The sequence below is a fragment of the Hyaena hyaena genome, unplaced genomic scaffold, assembly GCF_003009895.1.
Source record: "Hyaena hyaena isolate Hyena2069 unplaced genomic scaffold, ASM300989v1 scaffold_953, whole genome shotgun sequence".
Taxonomy (NCBI): domain Eukaryota; kingdom Metazoa; phylum Chordata; class Mammalia; order Carnivora; family Hyaenidae; genus Hyaena; species Hyaena hyaena.
In genome coordinates this window covers 85,485-104,312 of record NW_024081585.1, presented here as the reverse complement: position 1 = coordinate 104,312, position 18,828 = coordinate 85,485, and the positions used below count along the sequence as shown (strand labels likewise).

The 18,828-nt window shown below is 37.4% G+C and overlaps 1 protein-coding gene across 1 annotated transcript; it reads right to left on the bottom strand.

The window, feature by feature from the left end:
- Positions 1–209: 209 nt before the first annotated feature.
- Positions 210–16,825, bottom strand: LOC120223114 (ADP ribosylation factor like GTPase 14 effector protein). Its single transcript, XM_039221155.1, has 4 exons — positions 16,739–16,825; positions 5,580–6,079; positions 3,813–3,940; positions 210–2,646 (listed from the first exon to the last, which is right to left on the bottom strand). Exons 2-4 carry the CDS (start codon positions 6,000–6,002, stop codon positions 2,418–2,420), a joined length of 780 nt encoding a protein of 259 aa, XP_039077086.1. The 5' UTR covers positions 6,003–6,079; positions 16,739–16,825; the 3' UTR covers positions 210–2,417.
- Positions 16,826–18,828: the final 2,003 nt, after the last annotated feature.

Here is an 18,828-nt window from a genome sequence, read left to right as displayed (position 1 = left end):
GATTATTTGCTTATTAATGTTTTTTTATTTTTTGAGAGAGACAGATTGTGAGCGGGGGGTGGGGGGGTTGGGGGGTGGTGGGGGGAACAGGAGCAGAGAGAGGGAGACACAGAATCCGAAGCAGGCTCCAGGCTCTGAGCTGTCAGCACAGAACCATGAGATTATGAGATTATGACCTGAGCTGAAGTATAACACTTAACTGACTGAGCCACCCAGGTGCCCCTGAAAAGCTTAAGCAATATAAGTCATACTTACTTATAACCAAAGGGGAAAAAAAAAAAATTGGTAGTAATGCAACTAAGGTCTAATGAACCCAGAAGTTCAGATAAAATTAGAAGTGTCTGTATCTTCTATAACAAAATATTTCCTTAATTCAGAAAGAAAAACTCCAAAAAAAACTAGTCATCTAATTTAAGTATATAAAGCCAAAGTATTTTTTTGCCAGTGTTCTGTTCAAATGTGAATTAAAGAATTGATACTAACTATAGTTCTGATAACTAGGTCAGTGGACAATTATAAATTAATGAAAATACATGGTTCAAAATGGCATTCCATCAAAGTAAAACCTGTTACACAGATACCTAAGTATACAGAAATAAAAATAAACCTCCACTGGTCAATCCAATCAAACTAGCTGCATAAACTTGGTTTCAATGACTAAAACATATTTGAAACTACTAAAAGCTTATCTTAAACTGAAGTACTATAACTTAGGGAAAACAAAGCAAAAACCTAGTTTAGTGGCAATGGCCTCGCTGACAAAAGATTTTAGACAGACAGGTAGCTGCTTGAAAAAGGGGCAGAGAAGTTATCACCCATTCGCATTCTCCAAACAGCACCCATAGGAGTTCCATACAAAACCAGTACATCAAGATTCAATCAATTTCCAAATAATTTATATTCCGTCTCTACCAATGTTTCTCCACTTTTTTCCCTTTTCATTACTATTTCCTTAAAGCCTTTTTTTTAGCCCCTTGGATCCTAATTACCACCTTACAAAACTTTAAGATACCATGTATCCCTGTTTATAATATTATATGAATATCCACACTTTATACATAATAAGATCTTTGCCACCAAGAACAAATTTTCACCAAGAATGTATGGTCTAAACAATGAAAGGTTTACAATGCTAAAACTTTTTCTTTAAGGGTAAGTAGTTAGAAGAATTTTAGCATTTAGATATGTAGATTATTTCCAAGATAGTTTTAAGACTAAACCACCTAGTTTTATCCAAATTAACTTTTCCTGAAGTAGGCACTGTTCTCAGCTACAATCCTTGGCTTACACAGTAGCGGTGGACCATAAAAATGGCCATTCAAAGCAAGCTTAATAATCAATGGGGAAAATGTTTTGTGACCTCCAAAAACCTGTCAAAATATTAAAAACTGTCAGTTATAAATGTAAAAGAAAATGAAAACATTGTATAAGAAAGTATTTTAGTATACTGCATTTTAAAGCTTTAGAAGCACTGAGAATTAAAGCATTATTTCGTTGCAAAAAACTAATCAAGAGCAGTCTGCCTTTTTGCTAACTTGGGATACTACATAGGCATCTGACCTATATCACTGCAAATACTCAAGTTTGGATCCACTTCTACCATCTCCTCTTTTGTGCTTTCAATGTTGTAAAATCACTGTAGTTTCCTTTAACGTGAAGTTTCTTACTATCACATCTTCTGGCATATATTCAAGCTTCTCATCACGGCCAATTTCCCTATTTACATTGCCTCCCTCTGCGAGCTTCCTCTAGATGCATACGGAGGATCTAGAAAAAGCACTGTCAACATCCCCATCAGCGATTTCTCCTACAACTCCATCTACATTCAATGCAAATCTCACATCTAGCACGATCGTTTTTCATTTCCTCACTGCACTTTTACCTTTGGTGGCCAGTTATTTTGATGACCCACTTTTGTAAAATGTCACATGGGTGACATGGAGACGAGACAACCACACGCTTTGCTGTCTAGGAGCAAACTGAATGACAGATATGCGGTAACCAACCACTAGAGGGATCTGAGAGAAGGTCACTGATTGGTTACTGATGAGGAGGCATATCTGTTACATAATGACTTATGGACAAAGAGCCAGCAGGGAAGTTTGTACTTCTTGTAACCAGTCACAGTATATACTGTGGGAGTGAAATTTGAACTGTGCTAATGGAGGACTGCCTTTACCCACTTGTTGACATTGACCCAGACAGGCTTAAAGCTGACTGCTGAGTAAAAGCCCATGTAAACTGATATCAAATAATAAATCTTAAAGCACCCTAAGTGTAACACTAGTGCACAATGACTGCATGCTGAGGTGGTTTTCAAATTTTCATCATTTGGCAATCAACTTTAGAATGCTTCTGACAGTGACAGAGTTTTAGAAACAGAAATGGGATCTTTCCCTACAATTTGATACCACAAATTATCCCGCATGTTTGTTATGAATGATTTCTCCTCCTTCGATTTCGATTTGTTCGTATAGCCACTTGCGGTCACAGCGGCATTCAGCTCCGCATTTGGTGGAACCACAGGCTGGACAAGCATAGAAACATCCTAAACAGTCTTCATCAAGACAGTCACAGAGGTCCATTCCACTGAAAATCAGCAGGCCCTGGCTATCGTAGACCTTACTCTTTGCTGGTATCACTTGTCTGGAAAAGGAAACACAAGATCAATGACACTTCAAAAAAATGTTATTTTTGATTAACTGAAAAAAGATTAAAAAAAATGGAAGGAAGTAAAATATTTTGAATTACGGATGAAGTCCTGCAAAACAGGCACACAACTTACCAGACTCAAGCCTACTTTATAATCACTAGTAAGTAAATGAACTCTGTTGTGAGAAGAAGAGACCTCATTCTAAATTGTTGAGACAAATCCAAAGGGTCTGAATATGTCTCTAGAAGTCCATTTAAAAGTCAACTCAGTAAAGGAATGGCCCAGAACTATTTCTAAAAAAGTATTATTTCTGTTAAAAATATTTTCCCCTTCCCTTAACAACAACAACAACAGGCTGCTTAATAATGGTACATTTTGTTGGTTACCAATCTCTATTACCCTATCGGTTTTTATACTGCAATTAATCTGTTTCTTGTTCTTTAATGGACTCAAGCAAATCTGACCTAAAAACACTTCAAAGGCTCAATGGAAAACCTTAACAGATGGAATAAATGGCATACATAGAAAATAATTCTGAATGATTATGCTAACATTTCTTTGTCCCACCTGTGTTTTCCCAGGCAGGCTCTGCATTGCCGGCCCCTGCCCCTATGCAGGGCTCCGTCCTACAATCTGTGAGACCATGACCCGAGCAGAAACCAAAAGCCAGACACTTAACCTCTTGAGCCAGTTTAGTTTAGTTTAGAAATGTTCAGTTTAAAAAGTCATATTCTAAACAATTTAGTTTCTCATTTGTTCTGTTGACTGTACCATAACTTTCTATTTCAGACATGTAAAAAATAAAAAGCAACCTTGAATTTTCCTAAGATTTACTTTTTGGCTGCCACCCATAGAAAGGTGATATACCAATTACATAATACCGATACTTTTCAAAAAATTGTTTTAAATATGTTTGAATTTTAGTTCTCACGCCAAACATGTTAACTTGTTCACTTCATTGACACTTCCTTAGAAATAAATTTTTAGAGCTGAAAGGGATGCCTTCATTTTATATGCAGCCCTTGGAGATTCTTACTCATCGCAGATTATCCAGTTTAAAATTCCACCCAGAAAATTCAAAACTCCAAAGAAAGATGTGAAACAATAACAGACATGAAGCAGCAGGTTAACACAGGTCTTCAGGGAACACACAGCCTACCTGTCAGAACCAGCAGTTGCATTTTTTGTGAGCCTTCTTTTTTCTCTTTTACCAGTTTCTGGAGCAAATTCAGTTTGCTTTCCTGGGTTTGCAAATTGCAATGACCTCAAAGCTTTAGCAGTTCTTCCCTGAATAAAGGTAAACAAATTATCAACTCAAATCTTGACAGCAGACTATGAATAGATTAATATTTAACTTAATGTTAATCCCAATTATTCCTTAACCTGAAGGACAGTCTGGAATTCACAAAAAAGAAAAAGGTTTGAGAGCCCAAGTACAACAAAATTTATACAGCCCTAGACAATATCCAGAGGTTATTGGTTAACTTATCTGTAATATTTTCATTACCTAATTTTAGTCTCTGGCCTATTAGAAGGAGTGATAAGCCTGGTGAAAACTGCTATGGTTCCTGCCAATATGGAAGAAAAGGCAGAAAAACTGCTGTGTGACCCAACAGTATATAACTGAGTTTCCTGGGGCACCTGACTGGCTCAGCCAGTGGAGTGTGCAACTCTTGATCTTGGGTTGAGTTCAAGCCCATGCTGGTGTAGACATTACCTTAAAAAAATCTTTAACAGAAACAAAAATAAAAACAAAAACTGAGGCTCCTAATATGATCTTGAGTCCTTAAAATTCTATAATTCTATATATATTTAAAAGCAGAGAGATAATATGGTTTCAAGTCCTGAAACAGTAGTATTATCATCTTTTTAAAAAGCGTTGGTAAAACAAAATTTTGATGGTTAAGGATTTAAGTTGGTTATCTGGGGGAAAAAACAGTTTATGTGATACATTAAACAGAGCAACAGATAAATGAAATGGAGAAGATATCTATAGTGACAGTAGCAAGTACCTAGTAGGAACTGCAAGGTAACACTGGGTCCTTTGAGGGGAGAACAAAAGGGAAGTACTACATATAATTTAAAATTTTAATTATCTTTTAATTTGGTTTATTAATATAATGAAAAGGAGGAAATTGAGAAAAATATCCCAGCAGCAAGAATTATAAATGGGTTATAAATAGAAATTTTGAAAAGTGCTCCTTTGATACACCTGTCTTTGTTCTATACCCAGATAGCTTTATGAAATCTCAATCTCAGGGTTTTTTTCTGATATAGTTAAATAATCTGAATGTAGGCATGTGAATAAGGGAGAGTTTTAAATATTTAGTATTTACAATGTAAAAATGTATGCTTTTTGACCATAGGGAGTACTAAAATTAGCCCGATCATACCAAGTAAGAATTCAGAGCTAGAAGCAAAGGAAACTCCCAAGCATCTAAAAAACTCAAACGAGAATGGTATTAATGCCAAAGAAAAAAGAAAGGTTGAAGAAACAATTATTGGAAGACATTTCTCTGGTGTTTATTTTAAAGTGGTAATTTTCAAGTCTTTCATAAGGGGAATTCATTGTTCTATACAGATCTTCACTGGCAGGCATGTCTCACTGAGTTACTTTGGTATTAGAAATGAAACTACAATACTAATTAGATCCTGGCTTTACCAGGATGTTCTAAAAGCCACTCCTGACATCTTAGCCCTGGGAGTTACAGCTTAAGTCTTGGGCATGTATGTTATTTCTTTCTCAAGCCTGGTTTATCATCCAGTCTGGATACATGGAAATATTTAGAAAACCATTTACTTTCACCTCCCCAACTTTAATTTATAATTAGTATAATAAGTAATAATATAAATGATTTCTTTATAGTTCAACAAAACCCCACATTGTAGAAGTAATACAGCAGAAAAAAATGGCTGCCATACATACATCTGAATCAGGTTTTCTTCTCTGCCGATCTTCGGAATCAACATCCACACTTCCATTGATTATCTGTGTACATTTTGGACAAAGCTTCCACCCAGGTACAAGCTGTCTTCCAAATTTTGCACTCAGAAAAGTGGCATCATCTAAGTCAATTACATGCAAATTTTTTTTGGCTAGTTTTTTGTGTATGTTAAATGGATCACAACATGACTTCTGCAAATCCTCAAATCTGTCAATGTAAATTTTTGCATGATGGAAGCAAATGGTGTTGTTCCCAGAAAGTGTCATTCCAGTTCTAAGTTGAAGTAAAAGCATATCATTTGATGACAGTTCTTGCAAAGTCTTGAAACCTGTGTGACGAGTATAGTAGGTTTTATGACACTCATTCGTGGTACGGAGCTGGACTCCAACGGAACATGGATCCATCACTCTTGATTCTAGCAAATTTCCCTTGTTAGATTTTGTGTACAGATCTCTCTCTAGTAGGTCATGTGTTGATTGCCCTAGAGAAAACATTGAAGAGTCAGATTCGTGCTGCAAACTTTTTATCTGGTAAACTGCTGAAAAAGCGTTTGCTGAAATTCAACACTTACTTAAAAGAAACTCTTTTTTTTAATATATATATATTTTTAATGCTTTATTTATTTCTGAGAGAGAGTGAGTGAGCGCGAGCAGGGGAGGGTCAGAGAGAGAGGGAGATATAGCATGTGAAGCGGGCTCCAGGCTCTGAGCTAGCTGTCAGCACAGAGCCGAGGACGCAGGGCTCGAACCCACGAACCGTAAGATCATGACCTGAGCTGAAGTTGGACACTTAACCGACTGAGCCACCCAGGTGCCCCATAAAAGAAACTCTTAATAAGCAAGGAATAGAATGGCATTTACCAAAAGCCTACAATAAACATTAGATATGCAGGACTTTTACGAAGAAAATTATCAAACAGAAAGACAAAAAAGATATCCTAAATAAATGTAGAAATTAATCATGGGAAATCTGACCAAAGTATATATATTCTCCACCAATTTTATCTATAAATTCAATACTATTCCAATAAAATCTCAGTATTCCACTCATTCCACCTTGGAATTTAGCATTTCATTTACTTGGCAGAGTAAAAATCCAAGAAAGTCAAGGTAGTCTTGAAGGAAAACAAAGCAAGTTATTTATTTGCTATAAAGCTATTACTATTAAAACTGTGGTATCAGTATAGTATAGATAAATCCATAAAAAGATGAGGGTTTGGTGTGGTATATGACACATGATTTTATAAAATCAGTGTTACAGGGTATTATACCTTAATGGGGGAGAAGATTAAAAGATTAGGGGATAACGAGCTAACCACATGGAAAAAGACAGACTAAGATCTCTTTCTCACAAACAAAAATCATTCCAGACAGATTAAATAAACAGGAAAAGAAAAAATGTACAAATGTTTAAAAGAAAACACAGAAAGGATGTGAGCCTGGATGGCTCAGCTGGTTAGGCTTCCAACTCTTGGTTTTGGCTCAGGTCATGATCTCACAATCTTGGGATTCTTTCTCTTCCTCTCCCTCTGTCCTTTCCCCACTCATGCTCTGTCTCTCTCAAAACTAAATAAACATTTAAAAAAAGAAAGACAATACAGAAAACTTTATGTCATTGGGAGAATTTCTCAAACAAGAAAGCACATACCAAAGGAAAAAGATGGATATACCTGATTATACGTCAAAATTAAACATTTCCTTATAATTCTAAAGGGAGAAAAACAGCCACACTTGAAAAGTATGGTTAGGATTATTATACCAAATATACAAAAAAAAAAATCCTGACTTCTACAAATCAATTAGAAAATGACAAAGAACCCATTAGAAAACTAAAAACAAAAACAAAAACAAAAAACAGATAGGCAATTCACAGAGGACGAGAATAAAATAGCCAAAAAATGTTATGCAAAGATGTTCAACCTTTATTGTTGTTAAAAAAAAAAAAAAAAAAGTAAATTAAATATCACTTGTCAAACATTCGCTTGGCAAAATTTTAAAATCTGATAACCTAGTGCTGATTAAGATGTGGCCAACTCTTACATGCTCCTTATACACTGGTAGGAATATAAACTGCAATGGCTGTAGAGTGTTTTTGGCAATTTCTGACAAAATTAAAGAATTCCACATCCCAGGACCTTGCACTTTCAGCTCTAGGTGTCAATGCCAGAAAAATATATGTCCCACATGAGCACAAGGACTTTGAGTATTTATTTTCAAAGAAAAGTTGGAAAAGAACCCAATTTTAAGAATGAGACACCATGGGTTACTCATCAGGGACTTCTACAGGACAGGCAACATGACTAGCCTACAGGAATTCTATGAATCAACATGGATAAATCTCAAAGACAATCTGAGGTGATAAAGTTGTAAAAGGATATATACCATTTATTTAAAATTTTAAACACACACAAAACAGTGTATATGGTTTATGGATAAAAAAATGAATCATGCTAAAATATACATCAGATTAAGAAATACCAAATTTGGGGCATTTAGGTGGCTCAGTGGGTTCAGTGACCCGCAACTCTTGATTTCAGCTCAGGTCTTGATCTCATGGTTCATGAGATGGAGCCCTACGTGCTGCCTTGTCAGCACAGAGCCCGGTTGGGATTCTCCTTGTTCCTTTCTCTCTGCTCCTTCCCTGGGCACACGTCCACATGTGCAGGCTTTCTCTCTCTCAAAATAAATAAATAAATTAAAAAAAGAAGAAATACAAATTTGTGGTATATATACATCTAAGGAGGAAGGAACCTTTTTAAAGATATTTATGGAAGATAAAACTTGGTGGCATGTAACACAAGTGTTTCATTTTCTGTACTACTTGAAATTTTTCATAAATAGTTTTCAAAGCATATAGAAAACCTTTGTTGAATTCTTAAGAAAAGATTCAACAAATATAAGTCACTAGGAAGGAAAACAACTTGAAAATTATGTGAGGGACGCCTGGGTGGCTTAGTGGACCGGGCATCTGACTTCAGGTCAGGTCATGATCTCATAGTTGGCGAGTTTGAGACCCCCCATTGGGCTCTGTGAAGACAGCACAGACTGCTTCAGATCCTCCCTCTCCCTCTCTCTGCCCCTCTCCAGCTTGTGCCCTCTTTTTCTCTCTCAAAAATAAATAACATTAGACAAAATAAAAACATTAAAAAAATATATATGTGAACCACTGAAATCTGGATGGTGGCAGAATACTGTAAGATCTAGGATCCTGCAGTTTTGTAAGTGTTTTTACAAACTTTGCTCCACATTAAAAAAAAATTCATTAGAAAGCTTACATACTTTGCAATGTTTTCTGCAGAGAAAAACTGTAATCAATAAAGCCATATACAAAGATGACTCTGGTCTCCTGTTAACAAAAAATGGCAAATATACATCTCTTTTCAGTTAAAATACTAAATTTAAGTTAAAAAACAGAATACAATTTAAAGTTCAAAATGTCACTGAACGTTTTAACTTAAGGTGTTTAAAAGCTAGTTAAGGTGGAGCATATTTATATATTCTTATTCTATTTAACTTCCCAAATAATGGTGCCAATTACAACAGATAATATGGCTTGCTTCATACAGATAGCTTTCTTTTAATGGAAATGTGGATTAAAATAAATTAAGGAGTGGAAAAGAGGAAGCCAGAGATAGGATTATAAAACAAGCTATGCTGTACTGTATTTTAAGAGATATGGGACACAAATCTGGCTCTGAACTTTCTTAACAGTCAACACAAAGAAAAAAACCTGATCAGCACATTTTGGAAACTGCTATTGTTTAATGTCTTATTAACACTCGATTCTTTATATTTGTAGGTACTATCCCCAATCTGTAGCCACTAATCTGTGATACTGTGAAAATTATTTCTTCTTATTATTAAGAAAATTATTTCTTAGCATTCAAACACTTGTACCACCCTGACCATATTTGACAGAAAAAGCATTTTGTGACTTAGAAAATTCTTTTTGGAAATTCTACCTGTCCATAGAATACATTTTTATCTGTTAGGAAATTCTTTTCCTTGGCTACTGGGGTGTCTGTTTCTTTACTTTCCTTTTATCTTGTTTAAATTATTACATGGTTCACTAGAGTTTATTAGCAAGACTGCAAGTTGTACCAATGTACTTCTTTTTAAGTAAGCTCTCTCAGAGACTTGGAAATAAGATTAACTCATATTAAACCACTTTTTAATATTTACTCATTTTTGAGAGAGAGAACACACACAAGAGGGGCAGGAGCAGAGAGAGACAGAATCTGAAGCTCGCTCTGTGCTGTCAGCGCAGAGCCATACATGGGGCTCAAACTCACCAACCATGAGATCATGACCTGAGCAAAACAAAGTAGGATGCTTACCCCACTGAGTCACCCTGGTGCCTCCACTTTTTTCCAAGTATTTGCTTGGACTTCTTCCACAACAGCATAAATTATTTTAGTAATCTTTAGCCACTATGAACCTGAACTCTTGGTTGGAATGTATAAGAGTTAAATGTGGGGGTTTTGTTTGTCTGTTTTTTTATTTCTGAGAGAGAGAGAGAGCGAGCAAGCGTGAGCAGGGGAGGGTCAGAGAGAGAGAGAGGGAGATACAGAATCTGAAACAGGCTCCAGGCTCTGAGCTAGCTGTCAGCACAGAGCCTTACACGGGGCTTGAACCCATGAACCATGAGATCATAAACTGAGCCGAAGCTGGACGCTCAACCGACTGAGCCACCCAGGTGCCCCTAGAGTTAAATGTATTTTTAATTCAACTTAGCCATGACCCTCTCGGTCCTTGAAAACTTCCTCTTCTGGTAAACAGGTGCTTCCAACTATTTTGAGCTCTTGGCATACTTTTGCGTACTATAATTTTTGGAGAAACACTTGTAGGAATTAAACTGCTGTGTAATACCATTTTCTAAGCAGTCGTCCCTCTGGTGTTGCTGTTAGAGTAGATTTACTATTAGACTTGCCATATAAAATACCATATGCTCAGTTAAATATGAATTCTAGATAATGCACATATATTTTAATTATATCCCAAATATTGCTAAAAAATTAATTTGTTTTTCTGAAATTCAAATTTAACTGGGCATGCTGTATTTTTATTTGCTTAACTTGGCAACCTCATTTACTATGCATTTTTTTTTTTTTTTTTGCATCTTCCTAGAAGTGGAGATGTTTCTTTGGTACCAGCTTCACATTATGCACCACTTCTTATTTGTTGCTAAAAGAAAGCTGAACTCACCATGAATAAATTATGGGACCTGCTCAGTTTAAATTTAAACTGTCCTCTCAGGTAGAAGATAAACTGCCAGTCACAGTAAAAATAAATAAATAAGTTTTACACACTGATTAAAATTCAATGGTACAATTGTATCACTCATTTAAAATGTCACAGTAGGGGCACCTGGGTGGCTCCTCTGGTTAAGCGTTGGCTCAGATCCTCAGCTCAGATCCATGAGTTTGAGCCCTGTGTTGGGCTCTGTGCTGACAGCTCAGTTTGGAAGTGTTTCGGATTCTGTGTCTCCCTCTCTCTCTGGCTCTCTCCAACTCATGCTCTGTCTCTCTCTCTCTCAAAAAATAAACATTAAAAAAAATTAAAACTGTCAGGGTAAAAGTATATACACTTGCATCAATAAAATTTTATTGCTTGAATTACATAAGTTTCCTTCTGATCTATTCCTAGGCTAGCTACTGAAAGGTCAGGCTACCTCAAGGAGCACAAAATTTCAGCCAGTGATCTTAATTGGTTATTGCCTGTCTTCTAAAAATTATAGCCTCTGGGTGCTTCTCCCCTGTTGTAGTACCTAATGTCCTTATTTCTGTCTTTCTTGCCTAAGCTAAAGTTCTGCTATACGGCTCTTTGCATCTATTTCCCAGCAATGTTCCTTTTGCTCGTTTTGGTCTATGTTCTGGCAATGTGGCCCACAGTTCTTCCAGTGACAGTCCAGTAGCTTCATGTTTCTCCCTTTACCTACAGCATGATGCAATGTTCTCCAGTAATGATTAATAGAACACCTTTCTTAATTAACATAATCAGAAATGTACCACTACTTACTGTATGAACCAGTACTTATTAGAAAAGGGGGATCTCAGTAAGGACTCTAGACCTACTCAATCAGAATCTACATAAAAAAAACAAAACAAAAACAAAATCAAAACCCAGGTGATATGTAAGCATACTACTTTGAGATCCACTGCTTCAGGTAATTCAATTAAAAGAACATTAACCAAGCATCTTCCATATTTATAAAGTATATTTAAAAAAAAAAAAAAGGAAAATACATACCCAAACATGAACTTACCTTCCAGGAAGTCTGACATGGGGAAGACTGAGGGGAGGGGAGTCATAAATTTGATAAAACAGATATTTATAAGAGAAATATCTATGTCGTTGAAAGCACAGAGGTCAGGGTTTTCACATTCTGATTAAGAAGAGCCCTGTGACTTCAACTGCCTTTCAGCTATTTCTCAGCTGACAACTGTAGATAATGGATAATGAAGAACAATGCAAATACAATTCTTGTCTATATTCTTGTAAATTCTATCTAATGGAGGCTCAACGGACTGCTGCGCCAACTGCTGAAGACAGTTTTGCCTCCATTTGCTCGTTTCAATAGTCCTGATCAATAAATATGTCTCCTCTTTTGTCATTTGAATTAGTTACAACATTGTTTCCTCATTAATAAGGTAAACAAAAGTCATATGTTCATAATTTTATATCTGTGTAAACCATCATGATTTTACTTCCACCCCTTTTGGAGAAAATTCTTTTAAACATAGGAAGAGATTAATTATCTCGAGCCAATCACTTTAAGCAGTATATCTACCATTCCTCTTAAAAGGAAAAAAAGTCTTGTTTTTATTTATTTTAATTTTTTAAAGTTTATTTATTTTGAGAGAGAGAGAAACAGAGAGAGAATGAGTGGGGAAGGTGCAAAGAGAAGGAGACAGAATTCCAAGCAGCCTCCTCACCATTAGCACAAAGCCCAATGCAGGGCTCGAACCCATGAACTGTGAGATCATGACCTGAGCTGAAATCAAGAGTAGGATGCTTAACTGACTGACCCACCTAGGTGTCCCTAAAAGTTCTGTTTTTAATCAGATAAGATGGAAACCAATAACAAACAAAAAACCCTAAATGTGCTCATTTAGGCCTGATTAATTTAGTTTTTCTCCACCACCTTTTGGGAAGGTTTCACTCTGATACAAATGAGATCCAGGTCTTCAAATACTTTTAAACTATACTTTGTGATGTAAGGTTTACAAATACTAACACTTAATTCCTGAAGGATCGACGGGTCTCTGAAGGCCTTCCTGTACAGAGGTTTGGATGAATTTTATTTGTGTACTCATTTTCCATTTCAAACAGTAAAAATGCCTTTTGGGAAGTTGAATTTTACCTGAGACTGATGTTTCTTGTTCTTCAAGAGTCACGGTTAAGGAAATCCTCCCACCATTCTCCTTATGGCTTCTAAAAGACTCTGAGGATACCCCCTTGTCTACCTGTGACTAGGACAAAGGTCATCAAAACTCCCAATCTCTGCCTCATTTACAAATCTGTGAATCTTAACTGCATGTCAAAACTGACCAATCAGAACAAAAATCCTTTTTAGCCTTATTTTAGGTTTCTCTCCTTCCCCCAGATCTCTGAATTTTGGATCAATGAGTTCTGTTGCAGCATCAGTTTATTCCTCTTCCCTGGAGATACTGGTAGATCTTTTGGTCAGAGAATTCTCTTCACTGCAATAGTTCCTTTTCCTCTATTGCCATACCTTTCAAATAAAGTCTCTCCTTACTAACTCTGGATTTTTTTTTTATTTGAAAAAGCCCTAAAAAATTTTTGCAGTTTGGACTTTCTGTTGCTTTAGGGTTGCCAACATTCAGTGCCTAAATATAGTGTTTTGTGATTCCAAAATCAACATTTAATATTTTTTTAAAATTAAAAAAAATATTTTATTTATTTTTGAAACAGAAAGAGACAGAGCATGAGCGGGGGAGGGGCAGAGAGGGAGGGAGACACAGATTTTGAAATTGGCTCCAGGCTCTGAGCTGCCTGCACAGAACCGGAAGCGGGGCTTAAACCCACGAACCACAAGATCACGACCTGAGCCCAAGTCGGACGCTTAACCGACTGAGCCACCCAGGCGCCCCATAACATTTAATATTTTTACAGCAATACTAGAAGAGTCAAGAAACAATGAAATAAGTGTAGAACAGATTAGACCCCTTCAACCACCTTAGGCAGGAATAAAGTTATTTTCTCTTGGTATGATCGTATGATTTGAACCCTGCAAGCTCAAGAAACTTGAGTTGAGGTTTTTTTCCCCCTTAAATTTAGGTATAATTTACATATAACATTATTGGTTTCAGGTATACAAGGTAAAAATTCGGTATTTTGCCTATATTGTGAAAGACAACCACAGCAAATCTAGTCAACATCTATCGCCACACAGTTACACTTTTTATCTTGTGAGAACTTTTAAGATTTACTTCCTTAGCAACTTTCAAATATGTAATACAGTGTTATTAACTATAGTCACCATGCTGTATATCACATCCCCATTACTTATTTCATACCTGGAAGTTTGTACCTTCTGATCCTCTTCACCCATTTTGCCGACCCCCTACATCTGGCAACCACCAATCTGTTCTCTTTATGTAGGAGTTGGTTTTTTAGAAAAATTAATTTATTTAAAATTTATACATATATATTAAGATTCTATGGAATAAGCCTTTAAGCATTATCACTTGCTATCCATTACTAAACTCTAAGGTAGGCAGGTTAAACACAGCTGAGCGAGCTCATAACAAGGAAATGAGGCCAGCAAGCTTTCCTAATAACACCAGGTCTAGGACATTCTAGCAGGGCTCCTACAGGAATTAAAGCAGGACACCACAGCCATCACTGCCACTAACAAAACCACACCAGAGGAAGAGGGATTCATCAAGGAGGTAATTTTTTTTTTTTAGAGGGGTGATATTGTCAACATTTTCCAATAATTTGGTTTCCTTAATACAGCTTTTCCAGTCCCCTAATAATAGTGAAAAAATAGCCCTAAGAGAAAATTTAACCAAGCAATAAATTTATTGAAATTTTTAGATCAACTTATAAGAATCTTTCCCTTTCATGAACAATGCCTTTTTTCTTTCAGGGGGGTCTTAGAAATTTACACGGCATTTTCCCAAATTGTCTCTTGTTTTTAATGAAAAAATTTTCAGAAAAAAATTTCATCTACCCCTACTTTGCAAATCAGCAGTTTTAGTCACAGGCCCACACGTACAAGTCATGCCTCTTGTGAATGACTTTTTGTGTTCATTATCTTCAAATACTAGTCACACTACACATGAATGGACACCAACAGAAGGGTTAAAGAGCCAAATGAGATAGTCTAATACTTAAGACTCAGACCCAATAAGGTAAAGAGAAGGTAAACCAAAATATAGTCAAAGTATCACTTTGGTACAGCACCAAGCATCTCACTAACCTTTACAACAGTGAGATAAATACTATCATCCTCATTTACAGATGAAGAAACTGAAGCTTAGAGCTCTAGTTGCCCAGCACAGAGCCTGTTATAACATTCGAGTTCTTGTTAAATGAATAAAACCAAAAAAAAAAAAAAAAAACCCCACGAAAATTAATTTTACTTTTATATGAAGAATCTCTCTTAATTAGGTCCTGATGATTTATTCTAGTTTTACCTAATATATTCCCTTCAGATTTTCTTCTTTGTCGAGTGTAGTTTCAGATCATTTTTGGGAAGAATTTAGCAAACCCTTCAGGCTTCCAAACCCCATCTGCAATTTGTCTCTAGTCTTCTAGCCCTTAAAGGTCAAAAAGACTGAAGTGGGATTTCGGCAACGGAGAGACTGCTTCTAGACCAAGAAGAAGGAGTAAAGCTCTCCTTGTTCTACCTGGTTTTGGATGTGGCCCAAACCCTGAAAAAATACTTTACAGTTGTTGAGTAGGTGATTGTGAAACTGAACTCTGAATCATTCTGTTGAAAATACTTTCATCTCTTCCTAGAAAATAAGAGCCTGGACTCTCTAGCATGGCATTACTTGTTCAAATGCCACATACCGCAGACTGAACACTACCTGCAAAGTTCTTTTACACTTTATGACTCCTGCTTGGAAAGCCAATGGCCCTTTCTGCGCCAGGCAATACTAACTTATCCTTCAGGGCAGCACCACTGTCTTCACCTATCTGCTGTGCCTTCGCCAAATACTATTATTATAGGTCCTTCTGTGCCTGCAGAACAATCTCATGGAGCATTAAAACGTTTTCTCTATTCTCAACTGTTGAAAGGCAGAAGCTTTACGGTTTTATTTTATGCATCACCCAACGCAATAAGAGGAACTTCAGGGACTTCCCTTTTCATAGCACTCATCACCACGGGATTTCTGATGTTTTTCAATAATATATTAAGCCCTCTGAGGACAAGGAATGAACTAATTCCTGTTTACAGTTGTAGCTTCTCTAGCTAGCATAGTACTAGCACTAGGTAAACAATGTCTTTCGAATACATGTTCGGAAACTGTCACCATCTCACATCAAGGATGGATCTCTTCAAATCAGGGTGACTAGGTCCCCAGGATGCTGCATTTTAATTATTCCCACCCCAACAGCGTGGTGGTCACATGCATAACGGCCCTAGTTGACAGCCACATCATAATGTGTCAAGCTACCAAATACGTCTAATAAGCACTTCCTGTGTTCATGCTACTGGGTGGAAAATCGAATACTGATCGGCCTCAAGGGTCAATCGGCTAGTGCTGGGAGGATCTCATTAAAAAATGAAAACGAACCAGGAGCGATACGGGCTGTGGACGAGATTCAGGGCCATAATATCCCTCATGTACATATTACAAGCCTAAATCATAGCTTTGAGGGCTCCGGGTCTCCCGAAAAGAGGCGACAACCCGCGGAGACAGATGGGCCGTGAACTGTGCTGGGCCCTGACACAAGGGGCCTCAGATGAACTGGGGGAAGTCGGAGCCACTGCAGGGTGGCCGGCCGAAGGAGGCCCCAGGCAGCAGCTGATCTCTTTCATGTGTCCGGGCCTCCTCTCCCACCTCTCCTTAGGATTTCCGTGAACCGGCCCGGGCCCCCCTCCCACCCAAGGACCCGTCTCCACACTCCCGCCCTTCCCAGAGCCTCCCCAGGGCCCCTTCCACCTTAGCTCGAGCTCTCCCCGGCCGAGGTTGGGCTGCACCCGCCTTCAAGTAGAGCCGATTTGGCGGCCAGCTTTTTTCTCTCTTCCGTCCTACCACTGAGAGGACGGCAGGCAAGGGCTAGAGAGACTCAGCGCTACCATAAAGCGACGCCCTGGAGAAGCCTAGAGAGGATCGGAGACTGGCCCGCCTCCTGGGAGGAAAGGGCGGGGCGGTGTTAATTGGCAGAAGACGCAAGGTGAGGCATTGGTTGCTTCAGGAGCTGTCTAGTTTTTACTGTTTGTTTTTTCAGGTTAGGGAGTTGGGAGCTCCTTGGGACCATTTTTTACGAAATAGGGTTCGACTAACTTGGACTGTGTTTGCAAATCCCTACGCCTGTGCGTGAGGCCAAATTTTTGCACCCCATTTCTCCTAATCTCTGGAGAAATGAATGAGTTACAAGAACTTCAAGAACAGCCCCTTTATATATAGTCTCACGTTTTACGTGATTTCTTTTGTTCAAACGAAATATATTCCAAAATGTATTTTAAATTATATATAAATATATATAATTTTTATTTTTAAATGATAAACAGTAAAAATAGATGTGTTTATTACTTTGAGTAAAATGTAGGCTCCAGGAAGATGCGTGTACATTTTCTGAGGGAAGACACAGTTTATTTCCTGTATCCCTAGTCAGCCATAGTTTAGGCGCTCAGGTTTTGAGGTGGGTGTTATTCATCTAGAGTCTTTGAGAGGTTGTGATTCCTTAGACTGAAAAGGCTCAGGTTTTAGCCATTTTCAGGTGGGGATAGGAGGAGGGGAACACTCAAACTATTGTTTTTTGTGTGTTTTTTTTTTTTTTTTTTTTTTTTTACCACCCAAGTGAAAAATGTGAGACAGGGAAAGAAGGTAAGGTCCACCAAGGCCCCAGCTTGTTAGTAATACAGAACACACCTACTGTAAGTTGTTTTCTGCAGTGAGCCTATGGCCCTTCCTACTATTTCTTTTCTGCTCGGCAACCAGGCTGGATTTTGCTGCTTACTAAATCAAGTGGATCTTAGAACTAGGGAATTGGAAAAAGCCAAAAAAAAAAAAAAAAAAAAAAAAGATAATCCCTTCAACTGTGTCTGCCAGAGGTCACATTCTTTTGTTACTTTGTGTTTGGTGCTTTGCTAAGAAATAATGAAACAAAAAGAATAAAATTTATCTCTACTTTGAAATAACTCATACATTAGTGAGAGACATAGGAGTAAAGAGTTAATCACAGCCTGATGTGATAAATACCATAATAGATCATATATCATATCAAGGATATGAACAGGATATAAAGAGACGCATGAAAGCAAGGACATTCAGTAGGGAGATTAATGCTTGAATTGAGCTGTTGTGTGGAAAACTAACTTGATGCACCCGTGGCTCCAAGTACACTACTAGTTAAGCTAGTCTAGCAGTAATGAAACAGAAGACTCACAGACCAAATTACGATGCTTGAAAAACATGGTTTATTGAATCAATTTAGATACCCAGGCAGGGGAAAGAGTTAGAGCGAGTTGACACACTTAGGATGGGGTGTAAGCAAGTGGAAGGACACCACCACTTGAATCATGCAATGTTTGTATGTTCTATGGGCCACATCAGCATTTTCCACTGATAATATGCTTATGAGAACTAGAGTTGAGGTTATAGCCAGGAGGCCCACAGGTGGAAAGTGCTTTGGGCCAATGGCTCACACCTGCTCTGTTGGATAGATATAAGGAAACATGCCTGGCTGCAATCAGAGCCATGAACAGATGTTAATTTTATTTGCATTTCTTGGATAGAGCACATGAGACTATACTAAGTGTCACTTGTGGGTAGCTAATTTAGGGCTGACAAAACTTTCAGCCCAGAGATGGCACAGTTATTCATACCTGTTTTTCCATTCCTGTTTGACTATAAATGACCGTCTTCCATCATATTTTTTATTTAGCTTTGGCATGCCTTATAGTTTACTAACTTACTATGTATATTTAACATAATTCTGCCTGTGTTTCAGAAAGTACGTAGTTACTCATATTCTATATATAAAACATCCTAGGAGCTTTGCATTTGTCTCATAAGCTACTAGTGTA

What these genes read in the sequence shown, in the direction of transcription:
- LOC120223114 (XM_039221155.1), bottom strand. Translation starts at nt 6,002, where the DNA reads ATGGATCCATGTTCCGTTGGAGTCCAGCTCCGTACCACGAATGAGTGT. An exon ending in GAAGAAAACCTGATTCAGAT is followed by an intron (nt 3,941 to 5,579) that starts GTATGTATGGCA and finishes ACCTTTATTCAG; the next exon opens with GGAAGAACTGCTAAAGCTTT. An exon ending in GCAACTGCTGGTTCTGACAG is followed by an intron (nt 2,647 to 3,812) that starts GTAGGCTGTGTG and finishes TTCCTTTTCCAG; the next exon opens with ACAAGTGATACCAGCAAAGA.